This window comes from Schistocerca nitens, chromosome 12 (assembly GCF_023898315.1).
Source record: "Schistocerca nitens isolate TAMUIC-IGC-003100 chromosome 12, iqSchNite1.1, whole genome shotgun sequence".
Taxonomy (NCBI): Eukaryota; Metazoa; Arthropoda; class Insecta; order Orthoptera; family Acrididae; genus Schistocerca; species Schistocerca nitens.
The window spans coordinates 32,502,385-32,520,897 of record NC_064625.1 but is presented as its reverse complement, the minus strand read 5'-3'; the positions used below and the strand labels follow the sequence as shown (position 1 = coordinate 32,520,897).

At 40.7% G+C, this 18,513-nt stretch overlaps 1 protein-coding gene across 1 annotated transcript in view; it reads left to right on the top strand.

Annotated features, from left to right (window-relative positions):
* Positions 1–18,513, top strand: part of LOC126215332 (uncharacterized) — a 94,450-nt gene that overhangs the window by 18,479 nt on the left and 57,458 nt on the right. Inside the window, exon 2 of the mRNA XM_049942015.1 lies at positions 7,016–7,329. Within this exon, the coding sequence (XP_049797972.1) occupies positions 7,016–7,329 (314 nt within the window). The remainder of the gene's footprint in view (positions 1–7,015; positions 7,330–18,513) is intronic.

Sequence of the window (18,513 nt, the reverse complement as noted above, 5' to 3'; positions counted from 1 at the left end):
TCTCCAAGTAGCTGAACATAACCATTTCGAGTCAATAATTGGTTTATTTCGACCAGAGGACTTAAACTCCATGTAAACACAGCTCACACCATTATGGAGGCACAATCAGCTTGCACAGTATCTTGTTGACAACTTGGGTCCATCGCTTCACGGTGTGTGTGTAACACTTGAACCCTACCGTCAGCTCTTTCAACTGAAACGCAACTCATCTGACCAGGCCACGGTTTTCCAGTTGTCTAGGGTCCAACCTATATAGTCACAAGCCCAGGAGAGGCACTGCAGGTGATGTCGTACTGTTAGCAAAGACACTTGCATCGGTTGTCTGCTGCCGTAGCCAATTAATGCCAGGTTTTGCTAACAGATACATTTGTCATTTGTCCCACATTGATTTCTGCTGTTATTTCATGCAGTTATCTGTTAGCACTGACAACTCTACACAAATGCCGCTGCTTTTGGTCTTTAAGTCGAGGCTGTTGGCCCCTCTGTTGTCCATAGTGAGAGGTAATGCCTGAATTATGAATTTCTTGCCACACTGTTGACACTGTGGATCTTGGAATATTGAATTCCCTGAAGATTTCCAAAACAGATTGTCCAATGCATCTAGCTTCAACTATGTGTACGTAATATTATCCCCATCTGCATATTTGCATATCGCTATCCTGTGACTTTTATCACCTCAGTGTATATGCCTACAGGGCCCATTTGTTTCACTAGAACCTGGCATGTAGTCATGTTGCTGTAACAAGAGACTCGCTCTGGTGTGGTGACACTGCCCCACTTGCTACACGGTTACGTCTACACAGTGCCCTTTATCACTTAGCTCAACTATCCTCACTTTGCAATCCACTGGCAAGTCTGCTACTGTTATCCACATATTGCCAAACAGGTGGCTACTGATCTGTGGCTGTTAACATGACACCCTACATCACTTCTGTGGTATTTTTCCATACTTTAACAAAAAACTAATAATTTTATGACTGAAGACTGGGTTATGGCACTGTGACACGTACACATGTATAACAATTAGTAACCATTGAATATGTATTTTACAAAAACACAGATTTTCAACACACGTGTAATTTTTGCCGTATTTGTGTTTGTTGGACATTGATACTTGCAGAAAGTTGCCATGTGCTAGTAGGAGGACTATGCCGCAACATTTCAACAATGTGTAGCTGTTTCTGGACAGGTTGTTGAACTACATGTTCAGAAGAAAATGGGAACATGAAAGACTAGCTGGTTCATATAAAGTGTTGAAAATTGTGCTACGCACTCCGAGATCGGGAATTTGACGTGTCAGAAAGTGCTAATGGTATTCTTTGACAGTAGCCAGAGCTCTATCGTCACAGAAGCCATAAACAAACACAATATCTGCATATTCTTCATTAGTGTATGTGTGTGGCATTTTAACCAGTGCGTGTGCAAACACAGATAACTGATCTTCTCTCTGATACACTCTCATTCCCTTGCACAACTCCACCCACAACAAAACATATATAACTGCTTATTCTGTGGGCTGGTTTAATGGCATCTCAAGCAAAGAAGTTGAAAGCAACAAGGTAGGGGTAGAATAAGACACCAAAGAGGTTGGCTGGGTAAGGCACATATGTGCACACCACTAGTCCAAAGAGAAATGTACATTAAATGTGTTCTACCTCAAAAACCAATCTGAATAGGGCATATGTCCATGTGAAGTTTTTTGGTTCAAATGATGCTCCTGTCATATCCCTGAATATGGACAATTCCTTCTGGAACACCCAATATATCTGAAGAACTTTGTCCGACAGCTTAGTCTACTTTCAAGTAAGCCTGCCTCCTGCTCTGTGGTTAGTAGCAATCTATCCTATTAAAATTTTTTTTTCAATATGTTATTGTTCAAATGGAATAGTAGAGTTTTGAAAATAACCAACAGTGCGCTATCCCATCTGACCCCTATATAACATCTAATACCCCTAATGTCTATACCTAAAAGTAACACTAAATCGGAACCATTGATCCTTATTAAATGTAAGAAAGTATATACAAATATATAAATTTCTGTAAGAGCATGACAGCTCCTTGGTGTTCGTTTCAGTGTGCATGCTATAATATTGCCTGAACTCCTACAGGAGTTAATAATTTGCGAGTAGGGCATTATCCGACGAGAGACACAGCATTGCAGTGTGCAATAAGTAGCAAACTTGGGACGGTAAGCGATCATGTCCATATGGCCTAAGCGTTTGAGGCAACTGCTCATGAGACATGATAAATCCTGGTTTGATTCCCGATCCAGCACAAATTTTTGACTTCTGCTATTGTATTACCACACTATCCTGTGTGGCTTGAAGTCATGAATTCCCACCCATCCCTTCACTTTCTTTCCTCATTCTCTGTTTCATGTAAAAGTACATGCCGAAAGTTGCAATTGTAAAAACGTTACAAAATCACTGAAGTCCACTTAGATATAAGTTATCACTTGTGTTAAAAAAAATTACTGCATGTTAAATTAAGTTAGTTATAAGTAATGGAACAAGTCCTAAGTTCCTAAAACAAGAATGAGAAGGATAAGTAAATAAATAAAAATGAAAAAATCAAACAATGGAAACTCCAGGTGGTAGTAGTAGTAGTAGAAGTAATAGTAGTAGTATGTTATTGTGCCTTAGGGCAGGTCTTGTCATGGGTTAAGCCTCTTCCACTTTTGTCTGTCCATAGCCAGTCTTTTCATATCTGAATATTTGTCTCCTTTGGTATTGTCCAACATTTGATATCTTCTTTTTCCTCTTCCCTTTTTACCTCCACCATCCCTTCTATTCCTTCCTTCAGTAAACAGTCCCTCCTCAAACAATGTCCAATCCAGTTCCGTTTTCTTTTTCTGATGACTTTCGGCATGTTTCTTTTGTCTCCAACTCTACTTAATACTTCTTCATTCCTTACTCGGTCCTCCCATTTCACTTTTTCTATTCTTCTCCATATCCACATCTCTAGCACCTCCAATATTCTTTCACCTACCTTCCTCAATTTTCAGGTCTCCACACCATACAGTGCAACGCTCCAGATGTAACATTTGGCAAGTCTTTTCCTCAGATCTTTGTTTAGTAATCCGCAAAGTAATTTCTGTTTCCTCTTGAATCATTCTTTTGACATTTCTTGTTAATCTTCATTCGATATTTTTCTAATTTTTTGTTTAGATCATCTAACATTTGTTCCATCTCTCTTGCACTCTCTGCCATCACAACCATGTCTTCTCAAATCTTGTGCACTACTCTCTCCGACCCCCTATACAAACTCCTCTCCTTCCATCAAAACTTTCATTAATAATTTCCTCCACATAGATATTGAACAGTGTTGGTGATAAACAACAACCTTGTCTTACAACTCTTTCCAATTCAATTTCTTCACTCATCACACCTATTCTTACTCTCGCTCTCTGGTTCAAATATAAATTTATTATTAGCCGTCTATCCCTCCAGTCAGCTCCATGTTTCCCTAGGATTTCCATCACTTTGTCACATCTGACACAGTCAAAAGCCTTCTCAAGATCAATGAACACAACATACACCTTCCTTTTCTTCTCCATGTATCTCTCCCCTATCACTCTCAGTAGCCCAATGACATCAAGGTAGGAATATCAATAATATAGGAAAAGACAGAGTGCTACTTATCGTAAAGAAGACACTTCAAGTTGCAGACAGGCACAATTAAAAGACACTCACAGATAGCTTCCGACCCGAGATGCTGGAGTTGGCTGTGTCCAAAATCTGTCTGTGAGTGTCTTTGAATTGTGCCAGTCTACAACTTGATGTGTCTTCTTTATGGTGAGTAGCAATCTGTATTTTCTTACATTGTTAAAAATGAAAAAAAACTTGACAACTCAGTTAACTATTTCAATTTTGTAATTGTTTGTTCAGTAATGAACTCCCTACTATACATACAGAACTAATAAGATTTAACAATTGTAACATTAGCTACATTTTCCATCAGTGCTTGGCAGTACATGATAATAATATTAAAAAGGAAAACACTTCTTAATGTTGTGTAAAATTATATTTATTTGGACATGAACCAGCTTTCAGCTTTTCAGGCAATATTCAGATGACAACTGAATGTGGTAAACACAGATAAACATGATGTGTGATTTACACAGATATCATTTGTACAGAAGATGCAAAAATGATAAAGCATTTGCATAGGAAAACATTACAGTAATTATATTAACTAAAAAAGGGATAAACAAAGTTTTATGTGGAGATACATTTAACAAATGATAAGAAATAAGGTGAACTTACCCTTTGAGTCTAGTGCAGTGGAGACTCAATTAATGGGGCTACTTGTTCTTGTAGGTCTTTCATATAATCGAAAATCTGCATAATCAGATACATGAAGAAAAGAAATTTTTGTATTATTAAGTCTAGAAAGATAATCTATGTCACCTGCACATGGTTATCTTTTGGGTGTGTTGTCAGATGTTTATCTTTCTAAGGTTAGTACATAATGATGAGTAATTTTCTGTGCGATAGAGTCTGCAGCTGTGATGAGTTTTCGAATAATATTCTGATGTCCTTAGCTGCCATTCTCTTTATTTCATGTATGGTAATACAATTTCAGTCTTAGGCTATTTTCAAACATTTTATGGATGATTCTTTAGTGGTATATTATGCCATGTATATCCTTGCTCCTATGAATGCGTGTAATGCTTGTAAAATAAATCTGAGAGCTTTTTCACTGTTTTAGGAGCACAGTACTTTCAACCAGTTGTTGCAAAGATAAAATAGTTAAAAACCTCTCTAGGTTATTTTTTGAACATTACATGCAGTCATGGAAGCAAAGACATACACGGCATAATATACTACTAAAGAATCATCCATAAAATCGTGAAAATCGCCTAAGGCCAAAATTGTACATCATACATGAAATAAGGAGAATGGCAGCTGAAAACATCACGGAATCATTCAAAAATAATGATAGGTGTTTATTCAAAACTATAAAACTAAATTAACCTTATTAAAATCAACACAAATCAATGTTTATTAAGAGATAGAGATATCTTCATATGTATATGTGTATTTTTGTAAATTTACTGAAATACTGCAATCTTAATCATGAAATGCCTAACAAAAGTCACATAGGACAGTCTTTGGAGTTTAATCTTTTAAAAAATATTTGCTATCACACTCTGTCTCTTTTCCAATCCATTTGAAAGGTGAAACTTCCTGGCAGATTAAAACTGTGTGCCGGACCGAGACTCGAACTAGGGACCTATTGCCTTTCGCGGGCAAGTGCTCTATCAACTGAGCTACCCAAGCACAACTCACGCCCCGTCCTCACAGCTTTACTTCTGCCAGTACCTCGCCTCCTACCTTCCAAACTTTACAGAAGCTCTCCTGCGAACCTTGCAGAACTAGCACTCCTGAAAGAAAGGATATTGCGGAGACATGGCTTAGCCACAGCCTGGGGCAATGCATTCTGGCATTTGAAAGGTATTTGCAGGGCTTGAAATGCATCCACATGAGATGGTCTGCATCATTTTTAGCACTTACAGTTTCTTCTGTTTTATCTTTTTGTGCTTCTGCATGCAATATGTTTTCAACAATGTCATCACCCGACGTGATAACCAACAATACAAAGCTTCTTCCAAAAGTTCTCTTATCACAGAAGTACCTATACCATGCTTATGGGCTAACTCATAACCAGTTTCTACTTTTTTGTAATGATCAATAATGTTTATTTTTTCTTTGTGCAATAATGCCTATTTGACATGGCGCAGCAGTAGGCAACTGTCTTAACTCAACAATAATGAAACACACAGAGCAGAGATTGCACAGGGTGCTGGTGGGAAATGCAGCACAATGTTTCTGTACATACACGGACTAGACTACAAAGATATTTGCTTGTGCTTGACAATCCAGATAATTGTGAATCTGTGTAACTGGGATCAGGAAGTCTCCACTGTGTTTGTGTAATTTAACAAAGGGGAAAATTAAGTTTTCACCACAAATACTGATTCAGATTGCAAAGTCATCTTATTTTTCACAATTTACTGTAAATTCATCTTATTTTTCATCATTTGTTAAATATGTCTCCATATAAAAACTCTGTTTACCCCCTATTTTTAGGTAATGTAATTATTGTAATGTTTTCATATGTGAATACTGTCTCATTTTTGTGTTTTCTGTATAAATAATATCTGTGTAATCAGACATGTTTATCTGTGAAACTTTCTGGCAGATTAAAACTGTGTGACGCACCCAGACTCGAACTCGGGACTTTTGCCTTTCATGGGCAAGTGCTCTACCAAATGAGCTACCCAAGCACGACTCACAACCCCTCCTCACAACTCTAATTCCGCCAGTACCTCGTCTCCTACCTTCCAAACTTCGCAAAAGCTCTCCTGCATACCTTGTAGAACTATCACTCCTGGAGAGACATGGCTTAGCCACAGCTTGGGGGATGTTTCCAGAATGAAATTTTCACTCTGCAGTGGAGTGTGCGCTAATATGAAACTTCCTGGCAGCTTAAAACTGTGTGCTGGACCGAGACTCGAACTCGGGACGAGGTACTTGCGGAATTAGAGCTGTGGGGAGGGGTTGTGAGTTGTGCTTGGGTAGCTCAGTTGGTAGAGCACTTGCCCGCAAAAAGCAAAGGTCCCGAGTTTGAGTCTCGGTCCGGCACACAGTTTTAATCTGCCAGGAAGTCTCATATCAGCGCACACTCCGCTGCAGAGTGAAAATTTCATTTGGAATCATGTTTATCTGTGTTTGCCACATTGAGTTGTCACCTGAAGATGGTCTGAGGAGCCAAAAGCTGGTTCATTACCACATAAATATAAATTTGCAGACTATCAGGAAGTGTTTTCCTTTTTAATATTATAACAGTCGTAATGAAACTCAAAATTATGTAGTAAAATAATTAAATTTTTGCCAATTAATTACATGCACTGATTATGGTGTTCATTGGAAGGGATTTATCAAATGTGACATTTTGTACTGCTTTATCTGCATTGCAACTGACATTTAATTGTTTCCACATTCCTCGGAAGCACGTAGCAAAGAAACTTTTCAAGAGGTGCAATAAAATACGCGTGCTGAGAACTGTCGACGCGTGGCAAACCTTCGACTCGAGGTTTGTGGATGCAGTGGCTCAGCTGCCCCACCTGCAGGTGCTGCAACTGTACAGCGCGAGGGACAGAAGTGGCCATATTCGGCTGCGCACCCTCGCAGACAACTGCCCACACCTGCGCGAGCTGCATCTTGGCTGGATGCGCTACACCATAGAAGAGGCTGAGTACTTCATCAATTCCAAGAAGGATATGCTGACACACCTGGAAATCAGGTGGATGTCGAATGAAGGGAGGTGAGTGTAACTCCTCAACTGCCTGTGAAATTCTGATGAAGATTATCAAGAGAGTAAAGAAGCTGGGATGGCTTGAGATGCATCCTGTCTACCAATCTCGTTTTTGTCAAACTGTGCCATAAATTTATTTTTTCCCCAGTTCAATTTTGTACATCTTCATTAGCTATTTCAAGGCTTCTAAAATGTTGTCTGTCAAGCCTCCCTTCTGAAAAATAAACTATTTTGCTTCCCCACCCCTCCCCTCCCCCTACTTTTATTTCCTTCCTCAGCACTCCTCGTGCTTGGCACAAACATGATCCACAATATCTATTTACTTCTCTGTAATTTGTGTGCAATGTATGTGCTTGAATTTGTGGAGAAAGTCTGATGGAAGATCGGAAAATAATGCACAGTAGTTTTATTACCAAAAAGTTAAATAGGTAACAAAACAAAAAGAATCACACCTGAACTTACATCTTTTGCCTACTTTTCTACATAGTCTCTTATTGTGGTAGCAGTTTCAGCATGCTCATAGAAGTCTATGTTGGTTGTAGCATAACCATCTGTGGACTGCAGATTTCACTTCCTCATCAGTCACAAAGCACTGACCAGCCAGGAATTTCTCATGGGACCAAACTGTAGAAAGACCAGTGGCACAAAGTCCAGACTGTATGGTGGATGCTGGAACACCTCCCACACAAATTTGGCAATTATCTCCTGAACAGGAGCAATATGGGGGCAAGCATTGTCATGAAGAAGTTTGACACTATCAGCATTAATGCTCTGGTGTTCATCACGAAAGGCACAACACAACCTAACCAAAGTTTTAACGTAGGCTACAGCATTCACAGTAGTCCCACGTTCAGCAGAGTTTCCACCAAAGGCATACCATGTATATCTCAAAACACTGTCACTACCAGATTAAGTTACTTTGAATTTTTTTCGTATTGGGGAAACAGCATGTTTCCTCTCTACAGAGGACTGCTTGGTTTCAAGCATGTAATAGAGCGTCCACGACTCATCACCAATGATTATTCCTTCCAGGAAGTTTTGCCCTTCTGCGTCATAATGTGTTAAGTGTTCCGAGCTTGTCATCATTCGCTGGGCCTTGTGATTGTCTGCCATGTTCTTGTGCATCCAGCGAGCACAAACTTCACAAAATTTCAATGTGCCATTAACAATATCTTCCACTGCACCACAGGAGATGTTGAATCACTGTGATAAGGTTCGTAGTAGCACGTTGTTGTTGTTGTTGTGGTCTTCAGTCCTGAGACTGGGTTGATGCAGCTCTCCATGCTACTCTATCCTGTGCAAGCTTCTTCATCTCCCAGTACCTACTGCAGCCTACATCCTTCTGAATCTGCTTAGTGTATTCATGTCTTGGTCTCCCTCTACGATTTTTACCCTCCACACTGCCCTCCAATACTAAATTGGTGATCGCTTGATGCCTCAGAACATGTCCTACCAACCGATCCCTTCTTCTAGTCAAGTTGTACCACAAACTCCTCTTCTCTCCAATTCTATTCAGTACCTCCTCATTAGTTATGTGATCTACCCATGTAATCTTCAGCATTCTTCTGTAGCACCACATTTCGAAAGCTTCTATTCTCTTCTTCTCTAAACTATTTATCATCCATGTTTCACTTCCATACATGGCTACACTCCATACAATACTTTCAGAAACGACTTCCTGCCACTTAAATCATTACTCGATGTTAACAAACTTCTCTTCTTCAGAAACGCTTTCCTTGCCATTGCCAGTCTACATATTATATCCTCTCTACTTTGACCATCATCAGTTATTTTGCTCCCCAAATAGCAAAACTCCTTTACTACTGTAAGTGTCTCATTTCCTAATCTAATTCCCTCAGCATCACCCGACTTAATTCGACTACATTCCATTATCCTCATTTTGCTTTTGTTGATGTTCATCTTATACCCTCCTTTCAAGACACTGTCCATTCCATTCAACTGCTCTTCCAAGTCCTTTGCTGTCTCTGACAGAATTACAATGTCATCGGCGAACCTCAGTTTTTATTTCTTCTCCATGGATTTTAATACCTACTCCGAACTTTTCTTTTGTTCCCTTTACTGCTTGCTCAATATACAGATTGAATAGCATCGGGGAGAGGCTACAACCCTGTCTCACTCCCTTCCCTACCAGTGCTTCCCTTTCATGTCCCTCCACTCTTATAACTGCCATCTGCTTTCTGTACAAATTGTAAATAGCCTTACACTCCCTGTATTTTACCCTTGCCACCTTCAGAATTTGAAAGAGAGTATTCCAGTCAACATTGTCAAAAGCTTTCTCTAAGTCTCCAAATGCTAGAAACGTAGGTTTCCTTTCCTTAATCTTTCTTCTAAGATAAGTCGTAGGGTCAGTATTGCCTCACATGTTCCAACGTTTCTACGGAATCAAAACTGATCTTCCGCGAGGTTGGCTTCTACCAGTTTTTCCATTCGTCTGTAAAGAATTCGTGTTAGTATTTTGCAGCTGTGACTTATTAAACTGATAGTTCGGTAATTTTCACATCTGTCAACACCTGCTTTCTTTGGGATTGGAATTATTACATTCTTCTTGAAGTCTGAGGGTATTTCGCCTGTCTCGTACATCTTGCTCACCAGATGGTAGAATTTTGTCAGGACTGGCTCTCCAAAGGCCTTCAGTAGTTCTAATGGACTGTTGTCTACTCCCGGGTCCTTGTTTCGACTCAGGTCTTTCAGTGCTCTGTCAAACTCTTCACGCAGTATCGTATCTCCCATTTCATCTTCATCTACATCCTCTTCCATTTCTATAGTATTGTCCTCAAGTACATTGCCCTTGTATAGACCCTCTATATACTCCTTCCACCTTTCTGCTTTCGCTTCTTTGCTTAGAACTGGGTTTCCATCTGAGCTCTTGATATTCATGCAAGTGGTTCTCTTTTCTCCAAAGGTCTCTTTAGTTTTCCTGTAGGCAGTATCTATCTTACCTCTCGTGAGATAAGCCTCTACATCCTTACATTTGTCGTCTAGCCATCCCTGCTTAGCCATTTTGCACTTCCTGTCAATCTCATTTTTGAGACGATTGTATTCCTTTTTGCCTGCTTCACTTACTGCATTTTTGTATTTTCTCCTTTCATCAATTAAATTCAGTATCTCTTCTGTTACCCAAGGATTTCTACTAGCCCTCGTCTTTTTACCTACTTGATCCTCTACTGCCTTCACTATTTCATTCCTCGAAGCTACCCATTCTTCTTCTACTGTATTTCTTTCCCTCATCCCTGTCAATTGTTCCCTTATGCTCTCCCTGAAACTCTGTACAACCTCTGGTTCTTTCAGTTTATCCAAGCCCCATCTCCTTAAATTCACACCTTTTTGCAGTTTCTTCAGTTTTAATCTACAGTTCATAACCAATAGATTGTGCTCAGAGTCCACATTTGCCCCTGGAAATGTCTTAAAATTTAAAATCTGGTTCCTAAATCTCTGTCTTACCATTATAAAATCTATCTGAAACCTTTTAGTATCTCCAGGGTTCCTCCATTTATTCAACCTTCTTTCATGATTCTTGAAGCAAGTGTTAGCTATGGTTAAGTTATGCTCTGTGCAAAATTCTACCAGGTGGCTTCCTCTTTCATTTCTTAGCCCCAATCCATATTCACCTACTACGTTTCCTTCCCTTTCTTTTCCTACTGTCGAATTCCAGTCACCCATGACTATTTAATTTTCTTCTCCCTTCACTACCTGAATAATTTTTTTTATCTCGTCATACATTTCATCATCCTCTGCAGAGCTAGTTGGCAATTAACATGTACTACTGTAGTAGGCGTGGGCTTCGTATCTATCTTGGCCACAATAATAGGTTCACTATGCTGTTTGTAGTAGCTTACCCGCACTCCTATTTTTTTATTCATTATTAAACCTACTCGTGCATTACCCCTATTTGATTTTGTATTTATAACCCTGTATTCACCTGACCGAAAGTCTTGTTCCTCCTGCCACCGAACTTCACTAATTCCCACTATATCTAACTTTAGCCTATCCATTTCCCTTTTGAAATTTTCTAACCTACCTGCCCGATTAAGGGCATACGCCAGTCATTTCAAATTGCTGCCTCAGGGTTCCAGCATTCAGTGCGGCTGGAGCTGTTACTGGCCACCTGGAGAGTGACAAATCAGTAAGGTTCACATGGCCCTCTGGGCACACAAATATCAAACTTTGCTCTGCTACTCTACACAAGTTGACGATAGTAACATACTTGCCATGTTTGTTCATATTTCAGGCTTCTCTTGCTAAAGCTACATGGGAAAGTAAAATAGCTTCTGTAGCACAAGATTCAATCTATATCATAGTGGCTCGAACAGTCCACTGGTATACTGCTGGTTCATAGTGTCCAACGGGTACAATATTTCAACAATCAGACATGTCGCCATCGTGAGGTACACTGACGAACTGAGCTCCTGAAGGTGGGCGGCCGATTTAAATCCCCTCCCCCTGCGGGCTGCTCTCTTCGCCGACGGTCGCGAAGACGTGGGCGTCGGAATCTCATAGTGAATTGTGCCATTCCATCTGTAATACCAAGGGAAAGAAAAGTTACTGTAGATCCAGTCTTGGTTGTACCTCTAAAACAGGAAATAACAGATCCCCATCCAGGTGCAGTCGAGACTGATATTCTGTCTCGATTAGCGCCATCCCAGAAAATGTTGAGTCAAACAAGTAATTTGATGTGAAGGGTAATACAACACACCCATTGCCCTTCTTGCTAAATTGGGATAATGATTCTGAGTCTTCGCCTACAAAATTTCAAGAGACTCCAGTTTAAATTCATTTTGAAATGTTCTATCACTTGAGAGTTCTATGAGCTCCTCATGTTCTACTGTTGACAAAGAGACTAATTAGTCATCTGTTACGATGCTGCCAAACTGGTTGTGGATCCAGTGATAATCAGATGAAGGCTCTGGAAATTTACCCTTGAACTGTTGACGAAGGTTTTCAAGACGTACTCCGCCCATTCCACTATTTTTGCCTACATCCAACTCATTTTCCTTCACAAAATCATTCAGGCAAAAAAACTTCTCACAGTTACCTTTCTCTGTCTGTGTTTTCTGAAGTCCAAATTTTCTGTTAAATGCAAGTGCTTTTTTACTTAAAAAAGTGATATTACTATTTCGGCCCTGGAGTGATACATTAAGATCATTCAGTTTCTCAATAGCATCAGCCAAGTAGTACAATATTAGAAGCCATTTTTTCTCCAGAAACAGAGCTGCAAGTGTAGGATTGCTGTTCAGTAAGAAAAGATGAAGTTCATCTGTCAGATCTACCAAGCGATGAACAACTTTACTACTAGATAATTGACATTCCTTGGTGCCCAATAGAAGTGAATCGTGAGTAGTACCCGTATCCTCACAAAGAATAGAAAATAAACTGTTTAAAGCGTGTGCTTTCATAGTATTTATGCTACTGACTGCATCATCCAGCACTCCAATTGTTCTCATTTATAGGCCAATGCCTCACTCTGTATCATGCAGTGTCTGAATTTTGCAGGGGAAATAGCACACACTCTGTTAAACTCCTCTTTCATTCTAGTGAATGCTGCCACTGCATCAGTTCATTTACCAATAAAATTTGTCCATGATAGATCATTGTCCACGTAAATGGAATTCACAAGAAATAAAATGTATTTGTCTATAGGGCTCTCTTCCAGAGCTTTACAAAATAGGCAGACCTCATACATTTAATGTTCTTAACAGCATTATACAAAAACAAGAAACTGGGAGAGACTTCCAGTATCACTACTGACAGCAAGTTGCAAGACGAATTTTGCGCTATCATGAGGATGTGGTAGCAATTAATTTTTCTTATCAGAGTCTGGTGCATGAATATGACAACAAAAGTATCATCTGAGAGTATTGTCAGCTACAGACTTTTACCAAACCTTTCTTCATGCATTTTAACGTGTGTGGTAAAAGTAATTTCTATCCAATAGTGCGACCTGATTTGGCTTTTGAAATGAAGTGGGATACAACAACAGAAAAAACAACATCTTGAATGCTTGTAGGGCTTTCGTAGGAACTGATACCTGCTTCTTCTTCTTCTCTTTCCTTTTAAAGAATCTTACATTTCATTTTACCTGTTGCCCATGACACTGAAAACATTTGGTGAGTTTAATCACATCGTCCATTTGTCTGCAATTGTGTCTTTAGTTGTATACCATCCAAGCTATCGTGGCTAAAATCAAAAACACACTGTGATCATCCTTGTTATTCAAAAAAATGCTAGTAAGGCCTAATGTCAAATGATTAACTTGATATTTACATACTTTGATTTTTCCATTTAGAAGTAATGTTCCAGCTAAGAACAGAGGAAGATGCACAAGGAGAATGAAGTTTGATTAAATTTGAATCTTTTTCCTTACTGGAACTGCATACTTTTGGAGATTAGACTTGGTGAATCACTATCATGGGACCTCTTGTTGTCACTGTGAATCTGCCAGTTATTGATTGAATGGGGGCACTTACACTGATGTGAGAAGTCACGGGATAGCGATATGCACATATAAAGATGGTGGTACTGTTGCAGACATGAGGTATAAAAGACCAGTGCATAGACGGAGCTGTCATTTGCACTCTGGTGATTCACCTGAAAAGATTATGGCTTCACAACAGGAATTAACAGACTTTGAACATGGAATTGTAGTTGGAGCTAGACACATGGGACATTCAATATTGGAAATTGGGATTTCAATATTCTGAGATCTACAGTGTGAAGAGTGTGCCAAGAATACCAAATTTCAGGGATTGCCTCTCACTGCGGACAACACACTGACCGACGGCCTTCACTTAAAGACCGTGAGAAGTGGCCTTTGCAGTGCTAACAGACAAGCAACACTGCGTGAAATAACCACCGAAATCAATGTGGGACATATGAGGAATGTATGCGTTAGGACAGTGCAGTGAAATTTGGTGTTAATGGGCTGTGGCAGCAGACGACCGACGCGTGTGCGTTTGCTAATAGCACGACATCACCTGCACTACCTGTCCTGGGCTTGTGACCGTATAGGTTGATCCTAGACAAATGGAAAACCGTGGCCTGGTCAGATGAGTTCCAATTTGATTTGGTGAGAACTGATGATAGGTTTCGAGTGCCACACAAACTCCACTGAACCGTGGACTGAAGATATCAACAAGGCACTGTGCAAGCTGGTGGTGCCTCCATAATGGCATGGGCTGTGTTAACAGGGAATGGACTGGGTCGGCTCGTCCATCTAAACCGGTAATTGACTGGAAATGGCTGTGTTTGACTACTTGGAGACCATTTGCAGCCATTCGTGGACTTCATATTCCCAAACAGCAATTGAATGTTTATAGATGACAGTGCGCCATGTCTCTTGGCCACAATAGATCATGACTGGTTTGAAGAAGATTCTGGACAGTTTGAGCAAATGGTTTGGCCAACCAGATCGCTCGACATAAGTGCAGTCAAACAATTATGGGATATATTTGAGAGGTCAGTTCGTGCACAAAATACTGCACTGGAAACACTTTCAGAATTATGTGTGGCTGTGGAGGCAGCATGGCTCAATATTCCTGCAGTGGACTTCCAGTGACTTGTTGAGCCCATGTCACATCGAGTTGCTGCACTATGCAGGGCAAAGGGGTCCGGTATCCCATTACTTTTCTCACCTTTGTTGTTGTAAGTGTGGTTAACTACTTCCACTGAACAACTTCTAGAATTGGACTTCTAGGTAACTCACTATCTTTGAAAGACCCTTAGAAGGCTGCCTGAAATTGAGTGGACTGTAACAATGACTGTGATATTAACAATCTGTTACTGTAGTCAGCACTGCAAGGAACTGGCCATCATATTGTCAGTTGGCTTATTGTGATTGGGCAACAGGCTTGTCGCAGTGGATACACCGATTCCTGTGACATCACCGAAGTTAAGTGCCGTTGGGCGTGGCCAGCACTCGGATGGGTGACCATCCAACCGCCATGCGCTGTTGCCATTTTTTGGGGTGCACTCAGCCTCGTGATGCCAATTGAGGAGCTACTCGACCAAATAGTAGCGGCTTCGGTCAAGAATACCATCGTAACGACCGGGAGAGCGGTGTGCTGACCCCACACCCCTCCTATCCGCATCCTCCACTGAGGATGACACAGCGATCGGATGGTCCCGGTAGGCCACTCGTGGCCTGACGACGGAGTGCTTATTGCGATTAATGGTTGTTAAATGTTTGGTAATTAGCTACTGGTGACAGTTTCTTAGTATTGCTGCTGAAAGGATCTACCTGTCAGTTCTCATGAAATTAACAATGGGGGAGGAAGGAGCCTTCCTAATTTCGTTCATGGAAATGAGAGCCTGACACAATCTATATTTGTTCACCAGGAGTCATTTTCTTACATGATACGAAATGAAAATATTTCAATTAAATTCCCCATCTCGGGGAGACGGGGTGGGGTGGGGGCACTTTGAGAATGACTGAGCTATTTCATCTGTTCATTTAACCTTCAGAATTGTTCTGTAGCATCACATTTTAAAGGTGTTTATACTCTTCTTGTGGACAATAAGCAGTACTGACATTTTGCTTCCATACAATGCTGCATTCCAGGCAAATATGAGTACAAGAGAGGATTGGAAAGTAACATACAATAATATTTCTCCCCGGGTATTGCCATTGGAGTGTTGAAATTTCATGATGGCATAGTTTGAAGTTTGTGTTACAGAGGGTATTTTGTTTTCATATGTAGCTCTACGAAAAAAACATGGGACACGTGTCAACTTGTGAAGAGCATTGTAGTGTGGTTCAGTATTTGTGAACCAGAAGTGTATAAACTGAGTGAAATTCTCAGGGACATGTGTGGCATGTACTGGGATGACTGTATTTACTGTAGCAATGTCTCCAGGTGGTGTGCATTCTTCTTAGAGGGCGTGTGGACCTCAGTGATTCATCACGCTCTGGGCAGTCGGTAACAGCTGCAACCGTGCAGAATATTGGCGCCATTGAAGCAGCAATTGAATGGGAGGCATATGCAACTGCAAACCGTATTGCAGGAGTTTAACATTTCCTATAGTGTATTCTATGATACTGTTCATGATATGTTCCAATTTTGTAAAGCTAGTGCTCGCTGGGTGCCTAAGAAACTGACAGACAACAATAAGGGCCAGCAAATGTTGACAGGCTCAGATCACTTGACACTTTACACCACTGGAGGGCATGACTTTATGAAAGAAATCGTCACAGACGATGAGTCGTGGCTGTTCAACTGTGTGCCTGAAACCGAGCAGGCCCGTATGGAGTTGAAACATGCTGGTTCCCAAATATGAGAGAAATTCAAAGTGACTCAGTTTGCTCTGAAAGTGCTTGTGATAGTGTTGTGGGATACGTGTGTTGTATTATTGGTGGATTTAGGGATAGCAAATAGGATAGTTCATCTACTACTTTCCGTTTCTCATTTCTTAATTCAATTCCTTCAGCATCGCCTGGCGTAATTAAGACAGCATTACAAGATCTGTTCAAAAAATGCTGGAACACTGTCCACAAAATTTTTCTACACCTACCTTTTGCTTATTATGCATAGCCACCTTCTAAATACTCTCCTCCACAATAGAGACACTACTCCCAACACAGCTTCCGCTTCTGGAAGCAGTTTCGGTACACCTCGCTGGATCGTGTGAAGCGCCATTTGCAAATTTTATATTATCTCCTCTATTGTTTCAAATCTTTGCCCTTTCAATAAGGTTTTCCCCAGGGGCCAGGTCTGGAGAGCACGGAGGATGAGGCAGCACAGTGATTTCGTTTTTTGTGCAATAACAGAGATGAATGTGTGGGTGAGTTACGGTGATGCAAGAGCCACAAATTGTCCACCACATTTCGGGACGTTTCCTTCTGACGTTTTCTCTCAGCCATCACAACACGTCCTGATAGTGCCATCGATTAATGATTTGTCCCTGTGGCGTGAATTCATTATGAACTAACCCTTCAAAGTCAAAGATAACTGTCAGCATGGTTTTGACATTTGACCTGACCTGATGAGCTTTTTCTGCTCTCGGAGAATCTTTCCTGACCCATTGTGAAGACTGAAGCTTGGTCTCAACATCATAACCATAGACCCGTGTCTCATCACCAGCTATGATCCTCTTAAGGGACATCCCATTCTCATTTGCATGATCCAAAAGCTTTTCACAGATTGTGTGGCAAAGGTCTTTCTGGTCTTGACTCTTGAGCCATAGGATGAGCACAATACATACCAAGATGCTGTGTCAGTATATCATGACATGATCTGACTGAAATATTACATTCTGCAATCTCTCGGACTTTCAGTTTTCGATTGACACACACAGTTTTGTTGACGTTCCTGACACGAGCATCATTGGTAGACGTCGAAGGGTGTCCTGAATGAGGGTCATCTTTAACTTCCGTCCAACCATTTTTTCAACGATGTGAACCATTCATAACACTGTGTATGGCTTAAGCAGTCATCACCATAGGCTTTCTGGATCATGTGGTGTGTCTCTGTAAAGGTTTTCTTGAGTTTCACACAAAATTTAAAGTAGGCATGTTGCTCCTGTAACTCTGCCATCTTGAAATTCACAAACTGTGTGACACAACGTTCTACGCAATACAGAACTGAAGACTAACTAACAGACATGCAACAATGAAACTTCCAGCAGTTACATGGTAAACAGAGGCATGTGCAGGAGTGTCAACCGCATTTCACTCCAATACACCATTGACGTGATATTACGAAGTTCTGGAATTTTTTGAACAGACCTTGAATTTATGTTAATTTTATAACATCAGATCTGTACCAATCTTGTACCCTTCTGCTGCCACTCTTCTGCTTTATGTTGTCCCTTTGTCCAGCATCAGCACAGCATCAGCACGATTATTGACAGGTTTGGTACGATTAATTTAAGGAGTCGCATGCCCTCCTGTTACCCCTGGGACAGCTTATGTGTACACTAGCTGTCTGCATGTAGCATTATTCATATGAAAGTGAGCAAGAATTTTCTGAATGTGTATGAATTGTGTAACTGAGGTGGGGCTGTGGTGCCAGCCCAGTAGTCACCCAGGGGATGTGGGAAACCACCTAAAAACTACATGCGAGCTGCCCGGCACATCGGCCCTCGTCGTTAATCTACCTGCCGGATTGAATCTGGGGCCGGCACTGCTCCCTATCCTGGAAGTGGTGCTTTAACACACACGGCTATTCGGGCAGGTACTCC